Here is a 19,301-nt window from a genome sequence, read left to right on the forward strand (position 1 = left end):
TCGGTTCTTCATGATCTACATTCCTGCTTGACTGAAATTCACTACTCATTGGAAATTTCTTATGGACATTTCTTGTCAGTTATATACAGCTCCATCTTGTTCTAATGAGTGCTAAATCAATCATCTAATTTGAATGGCCAGTGAAGCCAGCTGCCATAATTTCTGCAGTGTAATTAGAAGTTCCTACTTTCATCTCTCCAGTAGGTCTATGATACTAACCCCTTCCAGCCAGCAGTATCACTTTTTGTTCATATATTAATTGGCAGTATCCCTTTTTTCACTAATATTTCAATTAAACCCAAACCACTATATTTCTGCATCTAGTAAATGGATCAAGTTCTGTATCGTATGTTCAACTGAGATGATACAGAAAATACTAGAAGCATTTAGACCAAACCATGTCTAAATGAAAATGCCACACATAATACAAAAGAAGAAATATATGTGAATGCAAGAAGAACAAAGAAAACAAATATATATCTAAGACCAAACCAGAACAACAGAAGATCTGAATAATAATAATAATGACAAGATAAAGGAAAAAAGAATCCTGGTTGACGATGACACCGCTTAAGAAAGAATATTAGCAATAATATCCGCAACTTAAACTTTGAGATCTATGATAATAATCGGCTTGAGGTATACATGTGAATGTCTTCTCTATTTTTTTTTCATGGCGTAATGCTATACAAGAATAAAAATGGAGGGTTGTGAAAGAAATTTACCCTGAAGGGGTCTTCCTCTTCTTCGTCATACCAGAATTAGTGACCCCAGGTGGCAAAGAATTGGAGGTAGATTCAACAACTGCAGCTTGGGCCATCACCCTCCGCTTCTATAGCTGCATTCCTCTAGTCCAACACCACACCACCCCACCCCTAAAAGAAAGTAGACCAGTTTCAGTCTGAAACTACCAAAACATCATCGTAAGCAAAGAAACAGTTTGATTATTGCAAGACACCTCGTTTCAGAGAATGGAATCAAGAATTCCACTCAAAAGTCCGCTAACAAACCGAAAATCCTAATCAAGAACCTATCGGATCGGCATCAAGAAACCACTACCCTCGGCTTCTACAGCCACATGTCTCTTCTCCAACAAAGCTCCGACCAACGAGAAAGTAGACCAAATAACTAATGGCAACCAAAGAAATAGTTCGATCATTAAAAGACACCTCGTTTCTAAGAAAGAAATCAATCAAATCCCCTAACAAACCGAAACCCTAATCAGGAACGTATCGGGTCGGCGTCAAGAAACCATTACCCTCCGCGTCTATAGCCCACATGTCTCTTCCCCTAAAACTCCCCACACACAAGAAAGCAGACCAATTTCCAGCCCAATCTGATCGGAGTATAACTCACTTTGAAAGAATTCAACCAAAGAACCCCAAACAAAGCGAAACCCTAAGGAAGAACCCATGGATCAGCATCAAGAAAACAGATGAATCTCTAGTTTCGATGACGAAAACCAAGACTCGACGAGAGAACAGAAAATTGAACGGCGATTACCTGAGGGAATCAATCCCTTCGATCTTTCAAGATCGAGAAAAGGAGATGCTGAACTGGTGCGGAGATCAGATCGACAACGAAGACGATAAGGTAGAAAGAAGAGCGGGAAGGGGAAAGAGGGAGGCGGCGAGGTTTTAAAAACGAGAGACAGAGAGAGAGAGAGAGAGAGAGAGGGGGTGGGGGTGGGGATGGGGAGGGAAGTGCGGAAAGGGGGGGGGAATGATGAAACATTTGGGATGTGAACCAATGTTGTTTTAGTGGAAGCTGCATTCGCATACCCGTTTTCGATTACCAGTTATGACTGCCTGCAATAATATTGGATGCATCGTGAGACAACTAGTGGAACGGTATCGCTGCGGTTTATACGGATCGGATCGCATCGGATTGGGTTCGATCTGGGCGGATTGGATCGGGTCAGATCGAATCGGGTGGAGACCAAATCAATTACGTTGGTCCATATGTATAATAAATAAATAATATAGTCGTATACATAAATATAAAATAATATTTAAAATAAATTAATAATTTTTACCAATATATCGATCATGTTGGTTTCGATAGAAACAACTATTATACCATAGCAATTTTATGATTTTTTATAATATAATAAAATATTTTATAAATCTTATAAAAATTTTATTAGTATCACACAAATGCTAAAATGTTAATATCATCCTAAGATGACATTAACATTTAAATATGAAAATGTATATTAAACCCTAAGTACTATAAATATTTTCGTATCGATCATGGCACAGCTCATCCTTTTTTTCTCCTTTTTGATATAATACAGATTTAATAGGTTTTAACTATGGACATTTGCATGGTTATCCATAAAAAACAATCTCCTTCCAATCTTTTATAATCTCATAAGAACCTATAAAAGAGAAGATGAGTTTGATGAAACGTTTAACTTGCGATCGTATAAGCAATATTTTTGTAAACATTTAATAGATAACATAAATTATTAAACTTTGCAATTACATTATTCCCCCTTTATAAAATTAAAATTTATCCCTTTTATGTATTTGTCCCGTTGGAACAACTTTCCTTTCTGCATCCCTCCATACGAAAGTTTTATATACCATTATCCCCTTAAGACTCCACATTGCAAAATAAACTATATTGTTTCACTATCGTAAACACATTTTTTAGATTATAACTCATTGCTAATACAGCTCCCACTGTTCTCCTCAAGCCCTAACAATACATTAAACATATTGTATGAATGTATCATTATCATGTAAAATAAAAAGTTTTCTTTCTTAATGGCATTGAGTTTCGATCACCTTAAGATGGCTATAGATAATTCATCATCCGCATATAAACCATTACATGAGTACCAAAATTTTTAAGTTAGTAATTTCACTCATATTTGTGAGATTTGTATAACTCTTTTAATCGCCAAGCAATCCATCCCTTCATACACAGTCTTATCATTTGCCAAACACCCTCACTTGCATTGAGTACTATTAAGTTTAGTTGTCAATGTTAAGTTATAATTCGAACTCAATTATCTCACCCTTTTGTGCGCTATGTGTTTTTCCTAACTCGTTTGTCGTTGTACCTCTCGTATAAATGAGTAATTATTTATCTAAATATAAATCTCGAATGTTAGCTCTTTTAAATGACTCATTTCTATATGTATTTATACTTGTTTTTCTAAAAAAATTACATATGTTGGTTGCCCTCAACGTAGCCCCAATTTATATCATACATTTTATATGTAAAGTGTTTATAAGTATACTTGTTCAACTTAGACTTAGTAAATTTTGCCTAAGTGATGTGGCACATTTGTGTGTAAATGATTAGTCTAGCTGAAACCTCATATGATTTTACAAGGACATGTAGAAGAGAAGATATGTTAAATGAAATGCTTAAACTCGGGATCTCATAAGTAGATATTTTAGTAGATACTTGATAGACAATGTAATTATAAATATAAATTTTTTAAACTCCATATGATTGTATAACGAATGATTCAAAGTAATTTGTTATAACCAAAAGTCCTTATAAATATTTACTTAACCCTACTATAATGAATCAATCGTAGATAATGAATCATGTTATACTGGGTGACTATTTAGATGAATTAATTTTAGATAATTTTATATGATATCTACATACGACACTGAGACAACCTACGTTTATAGAAGCGTCCTCAGCGTGAAGATCGCTTTATGCTGAAGCCAGAATGGAGAGGGAGAAGAGGAGTTTCCAGTAGGAGCTGCACCAATCCCATGAACTCCTGAGGCGCTGCATCGATAACTGGAGGCGAGTCGATGTGGACGATGAGCGGAAGGCCGCCGGACTCCTACAGCGGCTGCGGCGACGGCAATCCCGAGCCGGACCTCGGTGCCTTTTTGATCTTGCATGATTCCTTGGCAGCCTTGAGAGGGAGAGGCCTCGGAGTCTCACCCTGTTGCTCTCTCCCGCCTGAAGCAATGGTTGCTGCTGCTTTTTAACTCGCTATATATATCCCAGAAGATGGAGAAGAAAGCCACCATAGCGTCGATGACGTCAACGAGACTCCATTAATTAGGAATCAAAGGAAGACCACCAGCTGATGCTGAATAATTTAATAGGGAGAACGAAGGACGAAGGACGAAGGAAATGAGCATGTCATACGAATGCCACCAACATATTATTTTTTTGACCATAATGCTTTTTATTCTACATGTTTTTGTTCGTTCAGAGAGAGAGAGAGAGAGAGTGAGAGAGTCTGAATGCCACCGACAACTTTGACTGCTTCCGAACAGAATAGACAAACAAATATGGTATAACTTATCTGTTCTTGTATCGATCTAACCATCACACGAGGTCAAAAGTATGTTGATTCTTTACTCTCAGACCTAACAAGGAACACCATATGACTTCCGCAATCGTTCTCTTCATAGATATCACTGAAATAATATCTCAAAGCACTTCAAATTCACCATCAATTTATCACTTCTTTTTTTTCCCTCGAGTAGTTTCCTGTGAAACCTTTTATTGTCTGTTCAAGCGAGCAGTACTTGTATTGCTAAAAATCCATAAGCTGGTCTATCTACATATCTTCTCTTTCTTGTTCAGCAGATTCAGGACCTGCAGATTCATGGACGGAGGATGCTGTGCATGCACATTACTTGTGGACACACTGCAACCTCACATGGAAAGACTTTTCGGTGGCGGAAGGAAATAAACCACCATTGCCATGTTCTGCAGATATTGCTACCTCCTTCGTTGATGGTGAAGGTCATGTTGTGGTCCTCTCACCATGATCTCCATCCACCTGCAAGGAAGTCTTGGGGAAGGTTGGCAAGGAAGCTGCTCCCATAGCTTTCTTGGATGTTACACCTGCAGATTGCTGCAAGAAGAGCCAACCATGAAAGCTTCCCCTCGACGTTGATGAGTCGGCCGATGTATGACAAGTGGCAACAGTCAAACGTGTGATGAGAAGAACCAGATTTGTGTCTTTTAGTTTTGTGTGTTCACAGCCCTTTCAACACGTGTATTTCACCAAATTCATGCATTTAATATTCGTTTTATGAAGACAGATTCATGTTTTACTCTCTCTCTCTCTCTCTCTCTCTCTCTATCTCTGCATGTGAGCAGGATGAATATATAGGACTACATTACGTGTACTCCTCATGCCCTCCCAACACGTGTATTTCAACAAATTCATGCATTTAATATTCGTTTTATGAAGACAGATTCATTTTTTACTCTCTCTCTCGCTCTCTCTCTCTCTCTCTCTCTCTCTCTCTCTATCTCTCTCTCTGCATGTGAGCAGGATGAATATATAGAACTACATTACGTGTACTCCACATGCCCTTTCAGAATCAATGGCTTCGATTCATTAGAATTTGGAATAGAGACGGTTCGGTTTTGATTCCGGTTCAAGAACCGATGATTTTAATTTTGATTTCGCTTTCAGAATAAAAAATATATTTTAAATTATCAAAATATCACTTCAATTAGTTATTTATTAAATTACCATATATATATATATTTGTCATATATAGGGCACTTTTTTTTTTTGTTGATTCAAAATGAAATTTGATTCGAAATTTTAAAAATCAAAACTAAATTAAATCATTCGATTTGAAACCCGATTTGATTTTGATTTCAAAACGACTTAATTCTTGTTCGAATCGAATTTGAAATTAGAAATAAATCGATTCCAAATTGTTCGATTTCGGTTGCAGTTCATGAATCATTGATTTTAGTTTTAGTTTCAGTTCAAAATAAAATTATATATTTTTATTTTTATTAATTATCAAAATAATATATCTTCAATTTATTTTTTATTAAATTATTAAAAATATAGATTTGTCACTTATAAGGGCACCTTTTTTTTAATTTTTTGGTCGGTTCAAAATCGAATCTAAATTAAATCGAATCTTCCCCATCGGTTTGATTCTAATTTTTTCGGTCGGTTCGGAACGGTTTGATTTTAATTTTAAAAATCGAAACTAAATTAAAGTATCCTAATTCTGATTTGGTTCAAAACTACTAAACCATTAATCCGGTTCAATTTCAATTCCGTATCGACTTAGTTTCGGTTTGACTCGAACTAAAGTCAAACTAATTACATGGTCAAATTCGAAGGTGATTTTTTAATGTTTAATATTAAAAAATATATTTGGTGAAGATTCCATGACTGCAATGTATTTAACATAAACAAGCACATATTCATTGAGTTGCCATGAAAAAAAAAAATATTTTTTTATAAATAAGACGAGCAATATTATTTTGGAGTAATACAAAACGTAAGTGTACAAATTGAACGTTAGAAACCTTTCTAAAATATTCCAATGATCTACCACATAAATACTAAATATTAAAATATAATTAGAAAATGATTACGCAAAGAAAACAAAAATACATTAAAGGTGAGATCAGTGGAAATGGTGAGAATTGAAGCCAATTAAATTAGGTCATGAGTGGGTCACCAACCCAACACCGATCATCCGGTTTTGGATGGAGTCAACTTAGGTTATGTCATCCGAGGGCATTTTAGTCATATCGTGCATGTCAATTCGGTCAACCCTCGATTCTATACTCTACCCTTAAACGCAACCTTCCCGTGGCCGGATTCATTTGCGGGCCCCAGCGCTGGGTTCAATCGTAAGTACGGTGCGTTGGAAGGTGCGTCGGAAAAGCAATCTTTTGTTTTTGTTTTGGGGAAGAGAAGTCAACCGAGAACTCGTCGAAGACCAAATGGATTGGTCTCTTCCTTCTAAACTTAGCTCGTGCCTTGCCATTTCCCACCCTTCTCTTCCTTGTTTCCTCTCCCTCGCGAATTCATATACCTCCACATTCCTCCTCCATCCTCTCGGAGGCAGAAGAGACAGGAAAAGCCCTAGGCAGAGGAAGAAGAAGATGGAGAGCTCCAACTGCATGGGACTCGTGGCGGTCGTCGCCGTCTCCGGCAGCATCGCGCTCGTCGCCCTCCAGGTCCACCGGCGCCTCGCCTCGGACTTCATCAAGAAGGTCGAGTCGGAAATCGGTATCCAATCCTATAATCCCCTGTGTTTCTTGCTCCGGCTTCTCGTTCTTCCTCTGTTTGCACTCCTCGAGGTCAAAGGTAACCGCGTGCGATCTCTCTTGCTCCGGCAGGTCGTGAAAGAAACCAGCCAAGGAAGAAGGTGAGGTTCGCCCCCGACGTGATCGAGCCGTCGTCGAACAACGAGGAGTACCGGAGGCGCAAGAAGACGGCGTTGTCTCCGCCAACCAATCGATGACACGAAAGAAAGAAGGCAACTTGTTTGTCTTAGTTTGTTCTGCATCTGCAACCTTCAGGTGTCTGTCGATCCAACTACACCATACATGCTTGGATTTTGTCTCAGTTGTCAGGTTCATAGAGAAAGAAGGAATGGTTTACATATCTCTCTACCGATGATGGCAATTCATCAATCCCATCTCCATTAATCTCGTACTCTTAAGCTCGTAAGGGAGTTGATTCGAGAGGCTAAAAGTCTCATCATTATACGTACTGCTTTCAGGAAGAACATTGCAGAGATCGAAGGCAAAGCTGTTGCTCAATCTTCCACGTAACAGTCTCTCTAATAATCCAACTTCGTGTCTGATGTAATGACAGAGACGAGCACTAAAACGTCAGTCGAGACGACGGGGACTCCTCAACAACAAATCATTGCGAGGTAGGCAAACATTGGAGCCACATTGATTTGGATTAGGAGATCTGTTAGTAGATCAAGCAATTTCTAGAATCGACCACACACAAAAATAATACCATGGGAAGATTGAGATGGTAGCTTTGCCTTCCCCAACTTGTCTTAATCGCATTGCAAGGCTATGAATCATGCATAGAAAGTGGAGAGACTAATATAATGGAATCGCAGAAGAGAAGCTGAAGAAGAGAGATAAAGCAGCTTCACTTTTGACCCAGCATTCAACTGAGAGGGGGTTACTTGGAGAGCACACATTACACCTGTCATTGCACAAGAATCTAAAAGATGATAGCAGTCTCTCTCTGAAAATTTGCTTCTCCATGGCAGAGGATTGGTCCTGTGTTCTCTAATCCTTCCTTCTCTTCATTCTGCTTTCTTGATCATGTCTAATTGGAGACATTTATCCCAAGAAAACATAAATAACATATGTAAGAAACTATTAGCAGCAGAAAGAAGTAGCTAACATCCAATTGGGATCTCAAAGTCAGAGATGAGATGTATGCAGCAGCAGCAAAGAGGAAAGCAGACAAACAACCTGCCTTATATTGATAGGAAAACTCACATTTTATTCTTCCTTTGATCAGACAACTACAAAACAAATGCTCCACCAATTCATCACTACTCTTAGAGAATATGTTGTTGCCTTGTTGCTCTCTCTCTCTCTCTCTCTCTCTCTCTCTCTCTCTAAAACTCTGTTCTGTGTCACCAATTCATCACCATGAAAACGAAAGCATGTCAAGAATCTCTTTTTCTTGTTCTCATGCCATAACACAAAGTGCCACCAAACCATGAACTCTTCCTTTCATACCCCCTTTTCATAAAGACCAGCCATGGTAATTGCAGGAAGCCTTGTGATGTGAGGATGGTCACCGCAACTTTTACCAGGTTTCCATGCCCCCATTTCAAAGATGTTGCTTTCCTCTTCTTCTGCATGTTATTGTTCTCCTCTGCTTCAACTTACTTCAACTGCAATTACAAATAGTAATTATACATGCAGATACCTTAATTGTTGCATATATAAGTCTTAATTTTGACATTTGTTTCTTTTGCAATTACTAATTGCATTATTTTTTATTGCTAGCAACCCATTATTATGCTTCAAGATAAGGATTTGTGTCGACCATTATTATGTATATTTAAAAAATAATTAAGTGATGTTTTGATTATTTTCTCATTATAATTTTTTTTCTCATTAAAAATAATTAAGTGCGTGTATATATATTTATATATATATATATATATATATATATATATATATATATAAGCTAACATGCGTGTCGGTAGCAGTTGGCTGACTTCGCATATTGACTACACGTGACAGTTATTACCGTCCGGTGACGTCAACTGGACATCACGTATCTGTACTGTTCGCCACGAGGCTTATGACCACAACGCACACCAAGTATCCCATGGCACTACTTAAGACGCACCAACTCGTGGTTCTCACGTGTGCACCACAACTACACCGCCGGGGTGTGAGTCGTGGTTGAAGTCACGACGTGAAGAAATAGTACTTTTTGGTATGGCTATTATTAAAGACGATAAAAATATTATCCATAAGAATTATAATTTTCTTTCGGAAAAAAAGATTATTAATTCGGTCCAGCAAGTGAAAATTATATACTAATTAAACATTACGATAGTTTTAAATGACTTATTATCGAGTCCCGACTAACGATCATAAAAATTAAAAATACTTTTTTTTTTGGGGTCTATTTTCAATTAATATTTTTACAATCGACTCACACCGTACGTTTGAGATGATCGATCACCAAATTAAAATATTCATGGATTATTATTTTGGGATGACAGGAGTTTTGAATGACACCCATGGGATCATGTGTTTCCAACCTGTTTCAGGTGGCAGGGCCATCAAGATTTGCATCTATTTCTCTGAGTTCTAATCATCCATAAAGCCAGATCATAGAATAAGACCACAGCATTCCATGAACCGACGCGCGAGTCCAAAGGGTCGTGGGTTGGGGCCCACCCATCGTACGCCCGTCCCGACACCCTCTTTTCTTCCTTTTATCCCTCCTATTCAATTCGCTGCAACGCAGAGAACCACCGACACCGAGACTCTCACTCTCGGGCCCGCCGTGGGCCCTCGAGTTGCCAATCACCAGACGGGTAGTGTTAGCGGGTAAACGGAGAACCCTTTACAGAACTAAGAATAAAAAAGACCCCTATACTTATGCCGAGGCACCCACGAAGGCCACCGTTTCTTTCCGAGGTGGACCCCACCCCAGATCACGTTTTCGTACGCGTTTCTTTTGTCCGCTCACCACCAACTAATTTCCCATTTTTTATGTGATCGGTTAATGCTTTTTTCTGTTTAATCGTAATCGAGCGGAGAGACTTCACGCGGAGGCCGAGCAAGCGAGCCGGCGGAGGTAACGGCGCCGTGGGAGTCAGAAGTGACGCCGACAGCTCGTCTGCTCGTAGACCTGCTGCAAGTCCTTTTTACGCCTTGCGCAGCTGCCGAATTCACCGTTTAGTCCTCCGTATGTAGCGGCGACTAGCGATGTCTTTAAGGGTAGTTTTTGGTTTTTCACGTTGCGGATGGCAGTATTACCGCAGCTGAAGCGGACGAGTTAAGATCACGGGGACTTGGAGTTACCCACCCCCTTCTGGGCCCCGCAGTGACAGCCTGTCGTGAGGCGTCTCCGTCCCCCACGCGTTCCTTTGCCTTCGATGCTCTCCTCTTTCCACTCCCACAAAAAGTCATCATCTCTCTCTCACTTTCTCGCTCTCTCTGTCTCTCTCTCTCTCCGTTCACCAGCAAGAAATAGAGAAGAGAGGCAATCAGGAGAGTCTCGTTGCGGTCTGCTTGCTCGCCGGCGTCGCCATGGCTCGTGCCTCCCTCGGCGGGGCTACCGTGCTCCTTTTCCTCCTTGTCTCGGTAGCGGTATCCTCGGTAATGACGGAATCTGACGCCTCCACGGCCACATTGGCCACCGCATCATCGGGCGGGCAGATCAACTCCAACTCGGTGCTTGTCGCCCTACTCGACTCGCACTACACGGAGCTGGCGGAGCTGGTGGAGAAGGCGCTTCTGCTCCCCTCCCTGGAGGCCGCCGTCGGCCGCCACAACCTCACCATCTTCGCCCCTCGCAATGACGCTCTCGAGCGAGACCTCGACCCCGAGTTCAAGCGCTTCCTCCTGGAGCCCGGCAACCTCCGCTCCCTGCAGACCCTTCTCCTCTACCACGTCGTCCCTGCCCGCATCCCCTCCGAGGCTTGGCCCCAGTCCCGCCACCCCACCCTCGCTGGTGATCATATCCACCTCTCCTCCTCGGAGGAAGGATCTTCCGGTGGGGGCAAGACGGTCGGCCTCGCGGCCGTGGTGCAGCCGGACGCGGTGGTCCGCCCGGACGGCGTGATCCACGGCATCGAGCGCCTTCTCGTGCCACGGTCCGTGCAGGAGGATTTCAACCGCCGGCGCAGTCTCGCCGCCATCTCCGCCGTGCTCCCCACCGGCGCCCCCGAGGTGGACCCCCGCACCCATCGCCTCAAGAAGCCGGCGCCGCCCGTCCCGGCCGGCGCTCCTCCCGTGCTCCCGATCTACGACGCCATGGCCCCAGGCCCGTCGCTGGCGCCCGCGCCCGCCCCCGGCCCGGGCTCCGGCAAGCACTGGTTCGACGGGGAGAGCCAGGTGAAGGACTTCATCCAGACCCTGCTCCTGTACGGCGGTTACAACGAGTTCGCCGACATCCTGGTGAACCTGACGTCGATGGCGACAGAGATGGGGCGGTTGGTGTCGGAAGGCTACGTGCTCACCGTCCTGGCCCCCAACGACGACGCCATGGCGCGGCTGACGACGGACCAGCTCAGCGAGCCCGGGGCGCCGGAGACCATCATGTACTACCACCTCATCCCCGAGTACCAGACGGAGGAGAGCATGTACAACGCGGTCCGCCGGTTCGGGAAGGTGCGCTACGACACCCTGCGGGTGCCGCACAAGGTGGTGGCGAGGGAGGCCGACGGTTCCGTCAAGTTTGGCGCCGGCGAGGGCTCCGCCTACCTGTTCGACCCCGACATCTACACCGACGGCCGCATCTCCGTGCAGGGCATCGACGCCGTCCTCTTCCCTCCCGACGAGGACGCCCCTCCCGCCTCCCCGCTCTCCCCCGCCGCCCGCAAGGCCGAGCTCGCCCAGGTCAAGGCCAAGACCAAGCTCAAAGCCAAGCTCCGAAGAGGTAATTATTATTATTATTATTATTATTATTATTACCACTAATTATTCCTCTTCTTTGTTATCCCCTTTAAATCATTTATACTTATTAATAATTGTGCTATAAACATATATATAATTATATAGGGAAATAATTTGTAGAGTTGTGCGTATAATATAATGCTTCTTGGAGTTGGTGAGGGCATGTGGGCACAGCTTGACAGTGTCGGTGGAGTTCATTCCTTGAAGTGGAAGAATACTTTTCCATGTTTCCTACACCTTTTTCCTCTTCTTTAATTTCTTCCTTTTGCGCTTTTGTTTTTTGTTTTCTTCCACTTTGTTGCTTTGTGTGGAGTAGGGGATATGTAGATGTTAATAGTTGTGGTCTTTTCCTACAACCATGCCATGCCATATATAATTATATTACCAATAGTAGGTGATTTGTCACCACCAAAAGCTATAGAAATGTTTTCTTTTCTTGTGGTAGCACCACAAAACCCAGCCTGTATCTACTGTTGAAGTTGACCTCTCAACTTCTCCAAGGAGAATGACAACATGGGTTGTCAGATTATTTGTATTTATATCTTGTGTGTGTGTTTTATTATTGCATGGGATTAGACTAACACAAGGTTGTGTGGTGGTTCAATGCAGGGAAATTGTTGGAAATTGGATGCAGTTTGCTTGGGGTGTTGGGTCAAAGCTCTCACTTTGCCACTTGCCAATAGAGATCACACTGTCTGAGACATACAAAAAAAAAGGTAGAGGTAAAAGCATGACAGAGATATAGCTGCACCCTTTTATTCTTTGCCTAATAAAAATGATGATGGTGGAGGGAGAAGGGAGTGTTTGGAATGTTGATACTGGTGATTGCTGAGGAGTAAGAACATGTATAGGAATATGTCCCCCCCCCCCCCCCCCCTTTTTTTTTTCCTCATCCACATTTGTTTTGATACAAAGTCAATTTGCAATACTGCCCTCAAATTCTCTCTTTCTTGATTTTGTGGAGCATGAACTATATGTAGCATTATATTCTCCCTCTATTTCATGGATTTTGAAATCTACCAATCAGATAGAAGGTTTTTTGAAGTCTTTTCCTCCCAATATACACTATTTGATGGCCAGTGTTTTCCAGCTGACTTGGATCACTTTTGAGATGTATACCTAAGAGAAACTTCATCAAATTTAAGACCACAAAATAGAAGAGCCAGAGACAAATAAAGAAATGACTATATCATTTATGTATTGGCCATCCATGTGGTGCCAAGAGACATTACCAGAGTCATAAGAAAGCTGAAACAGAGGCAAGTTTAGCTAGTGGATTGTAAATAAATATATGCAATTGCCATTATTTTACAAGCTTATAATTGGGCTTTTTTGATCATAGCTGTTGTCCTATATACTACTGTATCCTGCTCTGACTGGCTAACACTTGAGATCATTGTTTCCAGTTGGACTACAGCAAATTCTTCTCCTTTTCTGTGAACTATAAACTACATAGCATTTATATTTCTATTAGTCAAAAGATTCTGAACTCCAGATGTTTCATCAGCTCTTTTTGGAGTTTGATCCATCTGGTTTTGGCCTTGCTCATGATAAAGCTCTTAAATCAGACTTACTTATGTGAAAAGGACAGATGATTCTTGTTTGTGTGTGGATTTAAAATGTCAGTGAAGGCTAATTTTACATAAAAAAGTTGAAACCACTGACTGACTGATTGACACACCATTTCTCTTTTAAGCTAATTTAATTCTGAAAACAATTATTAGAAACATCAAACTTCCTTTTAGAATCCATGTGTCTGTGGATATTTAACTTTCTGTAATATATTTAATAATCAAATATGAACCTTCAGCAGGAAGATTTTGCCATATTAATGTCAAGAATCCTCCTGTCTTGCTAAAGAGACAAGCTATTTCTATTGCCATAGAAGAGAAGAGAAGAGAAGAGAAGAGAAGAGAAGAGAGAGTAACTGCTCCTTAATTCTGGAGAATTGATTCCATATCCTTGGTATAATCAAGAGTAGCTACATGGCATGCAGTAGTCGTAGGTAAAGTCATCACTAAATTAAACCAACAGCCTTGACCAAACAAAAGTTTCAGGTGCTTGATACCACCAAAGAAAACCTACTGGACAGTGTGATCAAACATTCAATGTAGTTCAATTGTTATGAAAAACATGATATTTCTGCAAGGAAAGAAGAGAAATTCTATTCAGCAAGAGAAAATCATGCCAGTCTTTTAATTCCCAAAATAAAATCTCATAAACAGATTTGAACCCAGTCAAATAAATCAGGTGAACTAGGCCATACTTTGCAATTACAGGGGCACCAATGCTCTCTAAAACTGGTGATGGATCTCAAAATTATTATCGCGGCCTTGTGAGTACAACAACAAAGAGCCACTACCAGGTCCTATGACAACTCTATAAAGTGATAATTACAAAAAAAGAATATGAACCACGGAACTACCTCGTCCTCAATCGAGCTTTAACGCCTCCCTAAAGCCGATACTGAAGTTAGCCTGCAATCCTCTCTTGCCGAATCCAGCGTCTCCTTTGTTCATCATAGCTACAAATTCATTGTAGTCTATACGTCCGTCCTGCCATAAAGAGAAGATACAAAAAATGAGCAGATTGCTTTGTGTAACATGGCCTTGAGACAGAATGTAAAACATTTGCCAGAGATGAAGGATTTACATTATCTTGATCCGCTTCTCGGATCATTTCATCCAGCTGCACATCATGTATGCCGAATTCTTCACAAGCCTGTTGCAGTTCATCTTGAGTTATGTAACCACTCCCATCTTTGTCGAAGTATGAGAAGGCCATGAATAAATGATCCTCCCTCTCTATCTTATTTAGCTGTAAAGTGGCAGCAACAAACTCGCCATAGTCGATTGTGCCGCTGTTATCAACATCTGCCTAATATTTTCCAATTTCCAACAAAGAGAGTAAGAAGAGAGAATAAGAAAATGATAATTAAGGTACTGAATGAACTCTTTCTCCAAATGTTTTGCATGAGAAGTCAATAATTTTCAAGTAAAGGAAGTGACCATCTACCAAACTAACCGACAATATAAAGTTTGGTTTCTTCCAAACTAAGAGAAGATTACCATGAAGCAACCATCTATGGATGAATTAGACATCATTTAACATAAAGGTGTTTGTGTAATTTGGAGGTAATATTACTTATAAAACTGATGTTTCTGACAGCAGATTTTTATTGTTTAATATGCTATCCCAGCTCTCGGATCTTTTGAATACCTACCGCCTGCATAAGTGCATAAATTTCCGACTCCTGGAGATTAGCACCAACTCTTTCCAATCCAGCCTTGAGTTCTTCAAATGTTATCTGCCCACTGTTGTCTGTATCTATCATCTTAAACATTTCCTTAAGGCCAGCAATTTCATCCTCAGAAAGGTGTTCAGCAATAACCTATAAGAAGGACATACTTAGAGAAAATAAAGAAATTGAAGGTGACAAGGAAAAAAAAACAAAAACATGCCATATATACCATAAACCATTTACATTAGTGTGACAGTAAATTAGAACGAAAACAGAATGAATGATATAAAAAAATCAGAGATCATAGTTCAGAATAGAGTAACATGTGAAACAAACTAGAGAAAAATACCCTATATACATTACCAGATGACTAGAACCAAAACAAAAAGGAAAGGAAATACATGAGACTTTCACACCCATGGATGAACAATATAAATATTATATATAAGCCTAGTACAGAATCTACTGCAAATGTGGATTCCTTCTGACTCGAGCCAGACTTCTAAAACCCCTGAACAGAAAACCTGCATCATTTATGCAATGGTCAATTTCACCTAAAAGAGAAGGGTGCAGATCTCAAGATATCCAACATGGCTTGTCAAATTTGCACAAAGGCATGATTAAGGTTATGCTAACTTGTACATTGACCCCAAAAGATTACTCTTGCAAAATTGTAGGGAGCAATGATCAACTTGAGTAGAATAAAATAATGAGAAGCAACAATATTGCAACATCAACCTTCTTTGCCATTGTGATTGTAAACATGCATGAAAAAGCATGCAATGATCACAGCCAACATCAATGAAAGAGATAATCTCATTTAGAGCTTTGCTAGGTTGATTTGTTCAAAAAAACATTCATAGCTAATCATCCAAATTAGTATCAAAAGCCACCTAATTTTCCAAAATTATGACTTCTAAAGCTTACTCTGATAGCCATCTTTTTAAGTTTGTTCATGGCAGAAAATTGTTTCAAGCGAGAAAGAACTGCAGAATCCAGAGGCTTGTCAGGAGCCACTCCATCAATCTGAACCCATGGATGACCTGGAAATAATCAAACAGTGAATTAAGCAAACTCAGTTCATTATAGAACTGAATCATCAAAATTTCCTTACAAGCAATGAATTCATGATTGGCAAACTAGATGACAAATCTATTAGCACTTTCTAAGTTATTCATGCAACTGGACGATGATGTTGATCAGGGAACAGATATCATGAAAAATTAAACAACTATAGCTAGACGACATTTTTTAATGAGAGTCAAAGTGTCGGTTAGCAGTGTAAGTCACATTTCAAACTCTGTCACATGGATGTGCTTTCATGGTATCCATTGTTGTCCTTGGGGTATGCCGATGCAGTAAAAGAAAACATGTTAATAGCAAATCATGAATTTTCACTCTTGGAATTCAATGAAAATAGTTTCTTATAACCGTGAATATATCAAAATTGAAGTCCAACTTACACAAAACGTCATGAGCAGTCAACCGCCTCCTGGGGTCCCTAACAAGCATTTTCCTTACAAGTTCTTTGGCACTGTTTGAGATGCTGGGCCATGGATCTGACTGAAAGTCAAGTTTACCATGTAAAACCTCTTCAAATATACCTTGCTCGGTTTCTGGATGTGATGTAAATTACAGCACATAATAGGTGAGAAGTAGGTGATATTACCAATTAACTGTCCAAAGTAAAACTCCAAGCAAACACAATCAGAGGATAAATGTCTCACCAGCCCAAAATGGAGGAACACCACTAAGAAGAATATAAATGATCACCCCAGCACTCCAAACATCTGCCTCTCGACCATACCGTTTTTTCAGAACTTCAGGTGCAACATAGTAAGGGCTACCAACCACATCAGTAAATATCTCTCCTGGAAAAGATATATTCCAATTCCATTAATGAAAATAGAAGAGCTATAGTGTTCCTAAGAATATTAACTAGTCACTCTTTTCTCTCTAAAGCTTGCCCCAGAGTGTTGCGCATCCAGTATGATGAGTAACAATGATGTGTTGTCTCAAGAGTCTGGTTATAATAGAAGATGAAAACCATGAAACAAAACAGTAATAGACAAGAGTCGCAGAGGATTAGATTCTTCTTTGGTGGAATAAGGTGCTGATTGAACTATCAAATGCTTAAAGAGCAAGTACATATACCAAAAAAGATGCACCTTGAGTTTCATAACAAAATATAATAGCACTGGACCGCAAAAAGAAGTGTACCTGGCCGGAAGAAGATTGACAATCCAAAGTCAATGGTCTTAAGAGGTGAATCCTCCATTTGATTGACGAAAAGAAAATTTTCAGGCTTGAGATCTCGATGCATGACCCCCATCGAATGACAAGCTTCCACAACTCCAACAATCACCCTTGCAAGCTCTGCTGCCTTTCTTTCTGTGTAATGCCCCTTCTGAATGATCCTATCAAATAACTCACCCCCAGCACACAACTCCATGACAACATGGACAGCCACAGCATCTTCATAGGCCCCTTTGATGGAGATTACACTTGGGTGACCTGACAAATGATGCATTATCTGGATCTCTCTCCTAACATCCTGCACATCCTCCTCTGTCATCAATTTCCTCTTCAAAATGGACTTGCAAGCATACTCCTTGCCAGTTTCCTTCTCCACACAAAGATACGTTGTTCCGAATTGTCCTTGCCCAAGTTTCCGTCCTAAGCTGTAAACATCCTTCAAACTATTGGTTTTGTGTTTCAAAATAAACTCTTCCTGAAGTCCTGCCACACTAGAGAGTCTCTTGACATGGGTCGGCTTCTTGGGTTGGTTCGACGAGGGTATGTCGGATGCCTGCTTGCCCTCCACTTCTGGAAGTCTGGGTGGCTCAGTCTGTTTATTCTGGATCTTAACTGGTTGGGGAGCATTGACATCCGGTTTAGCTGGTGCTGCCGCATCCGAGGTCCCCTCACCAGCACCCTCATTATTGGCAGCTGGAAGAGCCTCCTTGTTCAATCGACTACGCCAAAGAGTAGCTGACACCGATTGGAAAAATCCATTCTTCAAGAGGCTCGGCCCAACACATGCGTTCCCCATCCGATTCAAGAATCAATATTCCCAAAGAACCCTCCTCTGCATTGTCTCGAACACCTCCAACGCGTACGTTCCCAAAGCTAAAATTCAAACCTTGTACCGATCAAATTCCCATCCTGAGCCGGAAGCCCGCAGAGATGCACATAAAAATGGGATCTTCCGCCAAAATTTTTTAATTTCACGTGCAAAATAGATCCTTACACGGAGAAAACGAACAACAATGGGCAATAAGAGAAAGCTCCCGCCGTTGGGCTAAACGACAACGCGAGAACGAACCGAACCCATCCAATTCCAGGAAGAATCCAAAATGTAGAGGGGAATTCCAACAAAACCCTAGAAATCCCCCGTCCGATGGGGACGGACCTGATCCTGCACCAAAATCAGCAAATGGACGCCCGATCAGAGGCGATAACTTGTCGAAAGAGAAAGCCGTGGAGGAGGGGGGACCGGAAACCAAATGGTGGGTCGGAGGAAGGAGGAAGAGGGGGGAGGATGGCGCAAACGGGTCAACCGAGCGGTCCAATTCCCGGCTGCTCTCCGTCTCCTTTACGATTCGATTTCGGCGTCTTGCCCTCCCCAATTTGTCGAATTAATTAATTCATCAATTAATTATTCACTAATTTTATTTTGGAATTTTAGTATAGTATAATTGAATCGGTCGGTCTAATTTGACGTGCTTTTAACTCGAATAAATTAGGATTAAGATTAAAATTATGATTTAAGATTGGGTTTGGAAGGTTACTGGACATTAAGTACATGATAAAGATGATTTGACTCGGTCAACACTCTATCGTCAATGACATTAACATGGCAAATGCGAATGATAGGACGAGATTTCTAGCTTCAAATGACACGTTGCATCGAGCCCGAATGAGCTACTAATCAAAGAACAAACATCCTCTGGATGGATTAAGATTGACTTGGATAAACGATTTATGGAGCTTAATTAACATTCTGTTGAGCTCAAGATTTTAAATGTCGATTGGGTATCTGTTCCCATAATTCGTTGGATCAGTATAATTTATTACCTATATTTGATTATGTATTTACGCGAATTTTACTCTGTGAAGTGCATATCTACCCGCGCGGGCTACTCACGATATGATTGGTTTACTTATG

General features: G+C 40.9%; 2 protein-coding genes across 3 annotated transcripts; one reads left to right on the forward strand and one right to left on the reverse strand.

Moving 5' to 3' along the window:
* The first annotated feature begins 10,386 nt into the window (after positions 1–10,386).
* Positions 10,387–12,971, forward strand: LOC103974646 (fasciclin-like arabinogalactan protein 17). The gene is made up of 2 exons (XM_009389514.3): positions 10,387–11,875; positions 12,502–12,971. Exons 1-2 carry the CDS (start codon positions 10,525–10,527, stop codon positions 12,573–12,575), a joined length of 1,425 nt encoding a protein of 474 aa, XP_009387789.2. The 5' UTR covers positions 10,387–10,524; the 3' UTR covers positions 12,576–12,971.
* Positions 12,972–14,064: 1,093 nt separating this feature from the next.
* On the reverse strand, positions 14,065–18,733 carry LOC135671861 (calcium-dependent protein kinase 10-like). Of its 2 annotated transcripts, XM_065180161.1 has the most exons (7): positions 17,354–18,730; positions 16,861–17,004; positions 16,597–16,749; positions 16,061–16,176; positions 15,116–15,283; positions 14,545–14,769; positions 14,065–14,447 (listed from the first exon to the last, which is right to left on the reverse strand). In XM_065180161.1, the coding sequence occupies exons 1-7, from the start codon at positions 18,183–18,185 to the stop codon at positions 14,325–14,327; spliced, it is 1,761 nt and encodes a 586-aa protein (XP_065036233.1). In that variant the 5' UTR covers positions 18,186–18,730; the 3' UTR covers positions 14,065–14,324. The 2 variants fall into 2 exon arrangements, with proteins under 2 accessions (XP_065036233.1, XP_065036235.1); XM_065180163.1 differs by lacking the exon at positions 14,065–14,447 and having other exon boundaries at positions 14,551–14,765; positions 17,354–18,733.
* Positions 18,734–19,301: the final 568 nt, after the last annotated feature.

The sequence above is a fragment of the Musa acuminata genome, chromosome BXJ1-4, assembly GCF_036884655.1.
Source record: "Musa acuminata AAA Group cultivar baxijiao chromosome BXJ1-4, Cavendish_Baxijiao_AAA, whole genome shotgun sequence".
NCBI classification, from domain to species: Eukaryota; Viridiplantae; Streptophyta; class Magnoliopsida; order Zingiberales; family Musaceae; genus Musa; species Musa acuminata.

What these genes read in the sequence shown, in the direction of transcription:
- LOC103974646 (XM_009389514.3), top strand. Translation starts at nt 10,525, where the DNA reads ATGGCTCGTGCCTCCCTCGGCGGGGCTACCGTGCTCCTTTTCCTCCTT. An exon ending in CAAAGCCAAGCTCCGAAGAG is followed by an intron (nt 11,876 to 12,501) that starts GTAATTATTATT and finishes GGTTCAATGCAG; the next exon opens with GGAAATTGTTGGAAATTGGA.
- LOC135671861 (XM_065180161.1), bottom strand. Translation starts at nt 18,185, where the DNA reads ATGGGGAACGCATGTGTTGGGCCGAGCCTCTTGAAGAATGGATTTTTC. An exon ending in GTCAATCTTCTTCCGGCCAG is followed by an intron (nt 17,005 to 17,353) that starts GTACACTTCTTT and finishes TATCTTTTCCAG; the next exon opens with GAGAGATATTTACTGATGTG. An exon ending in TTTATGCACTTATGCAGGCG is followed by an intron (nt 14,770 to 15,115) that starts GTAGGTATTCAA and finishes GGAAAATATTAG; the next exon opens with GCAGATGTTGATAACAGCGG.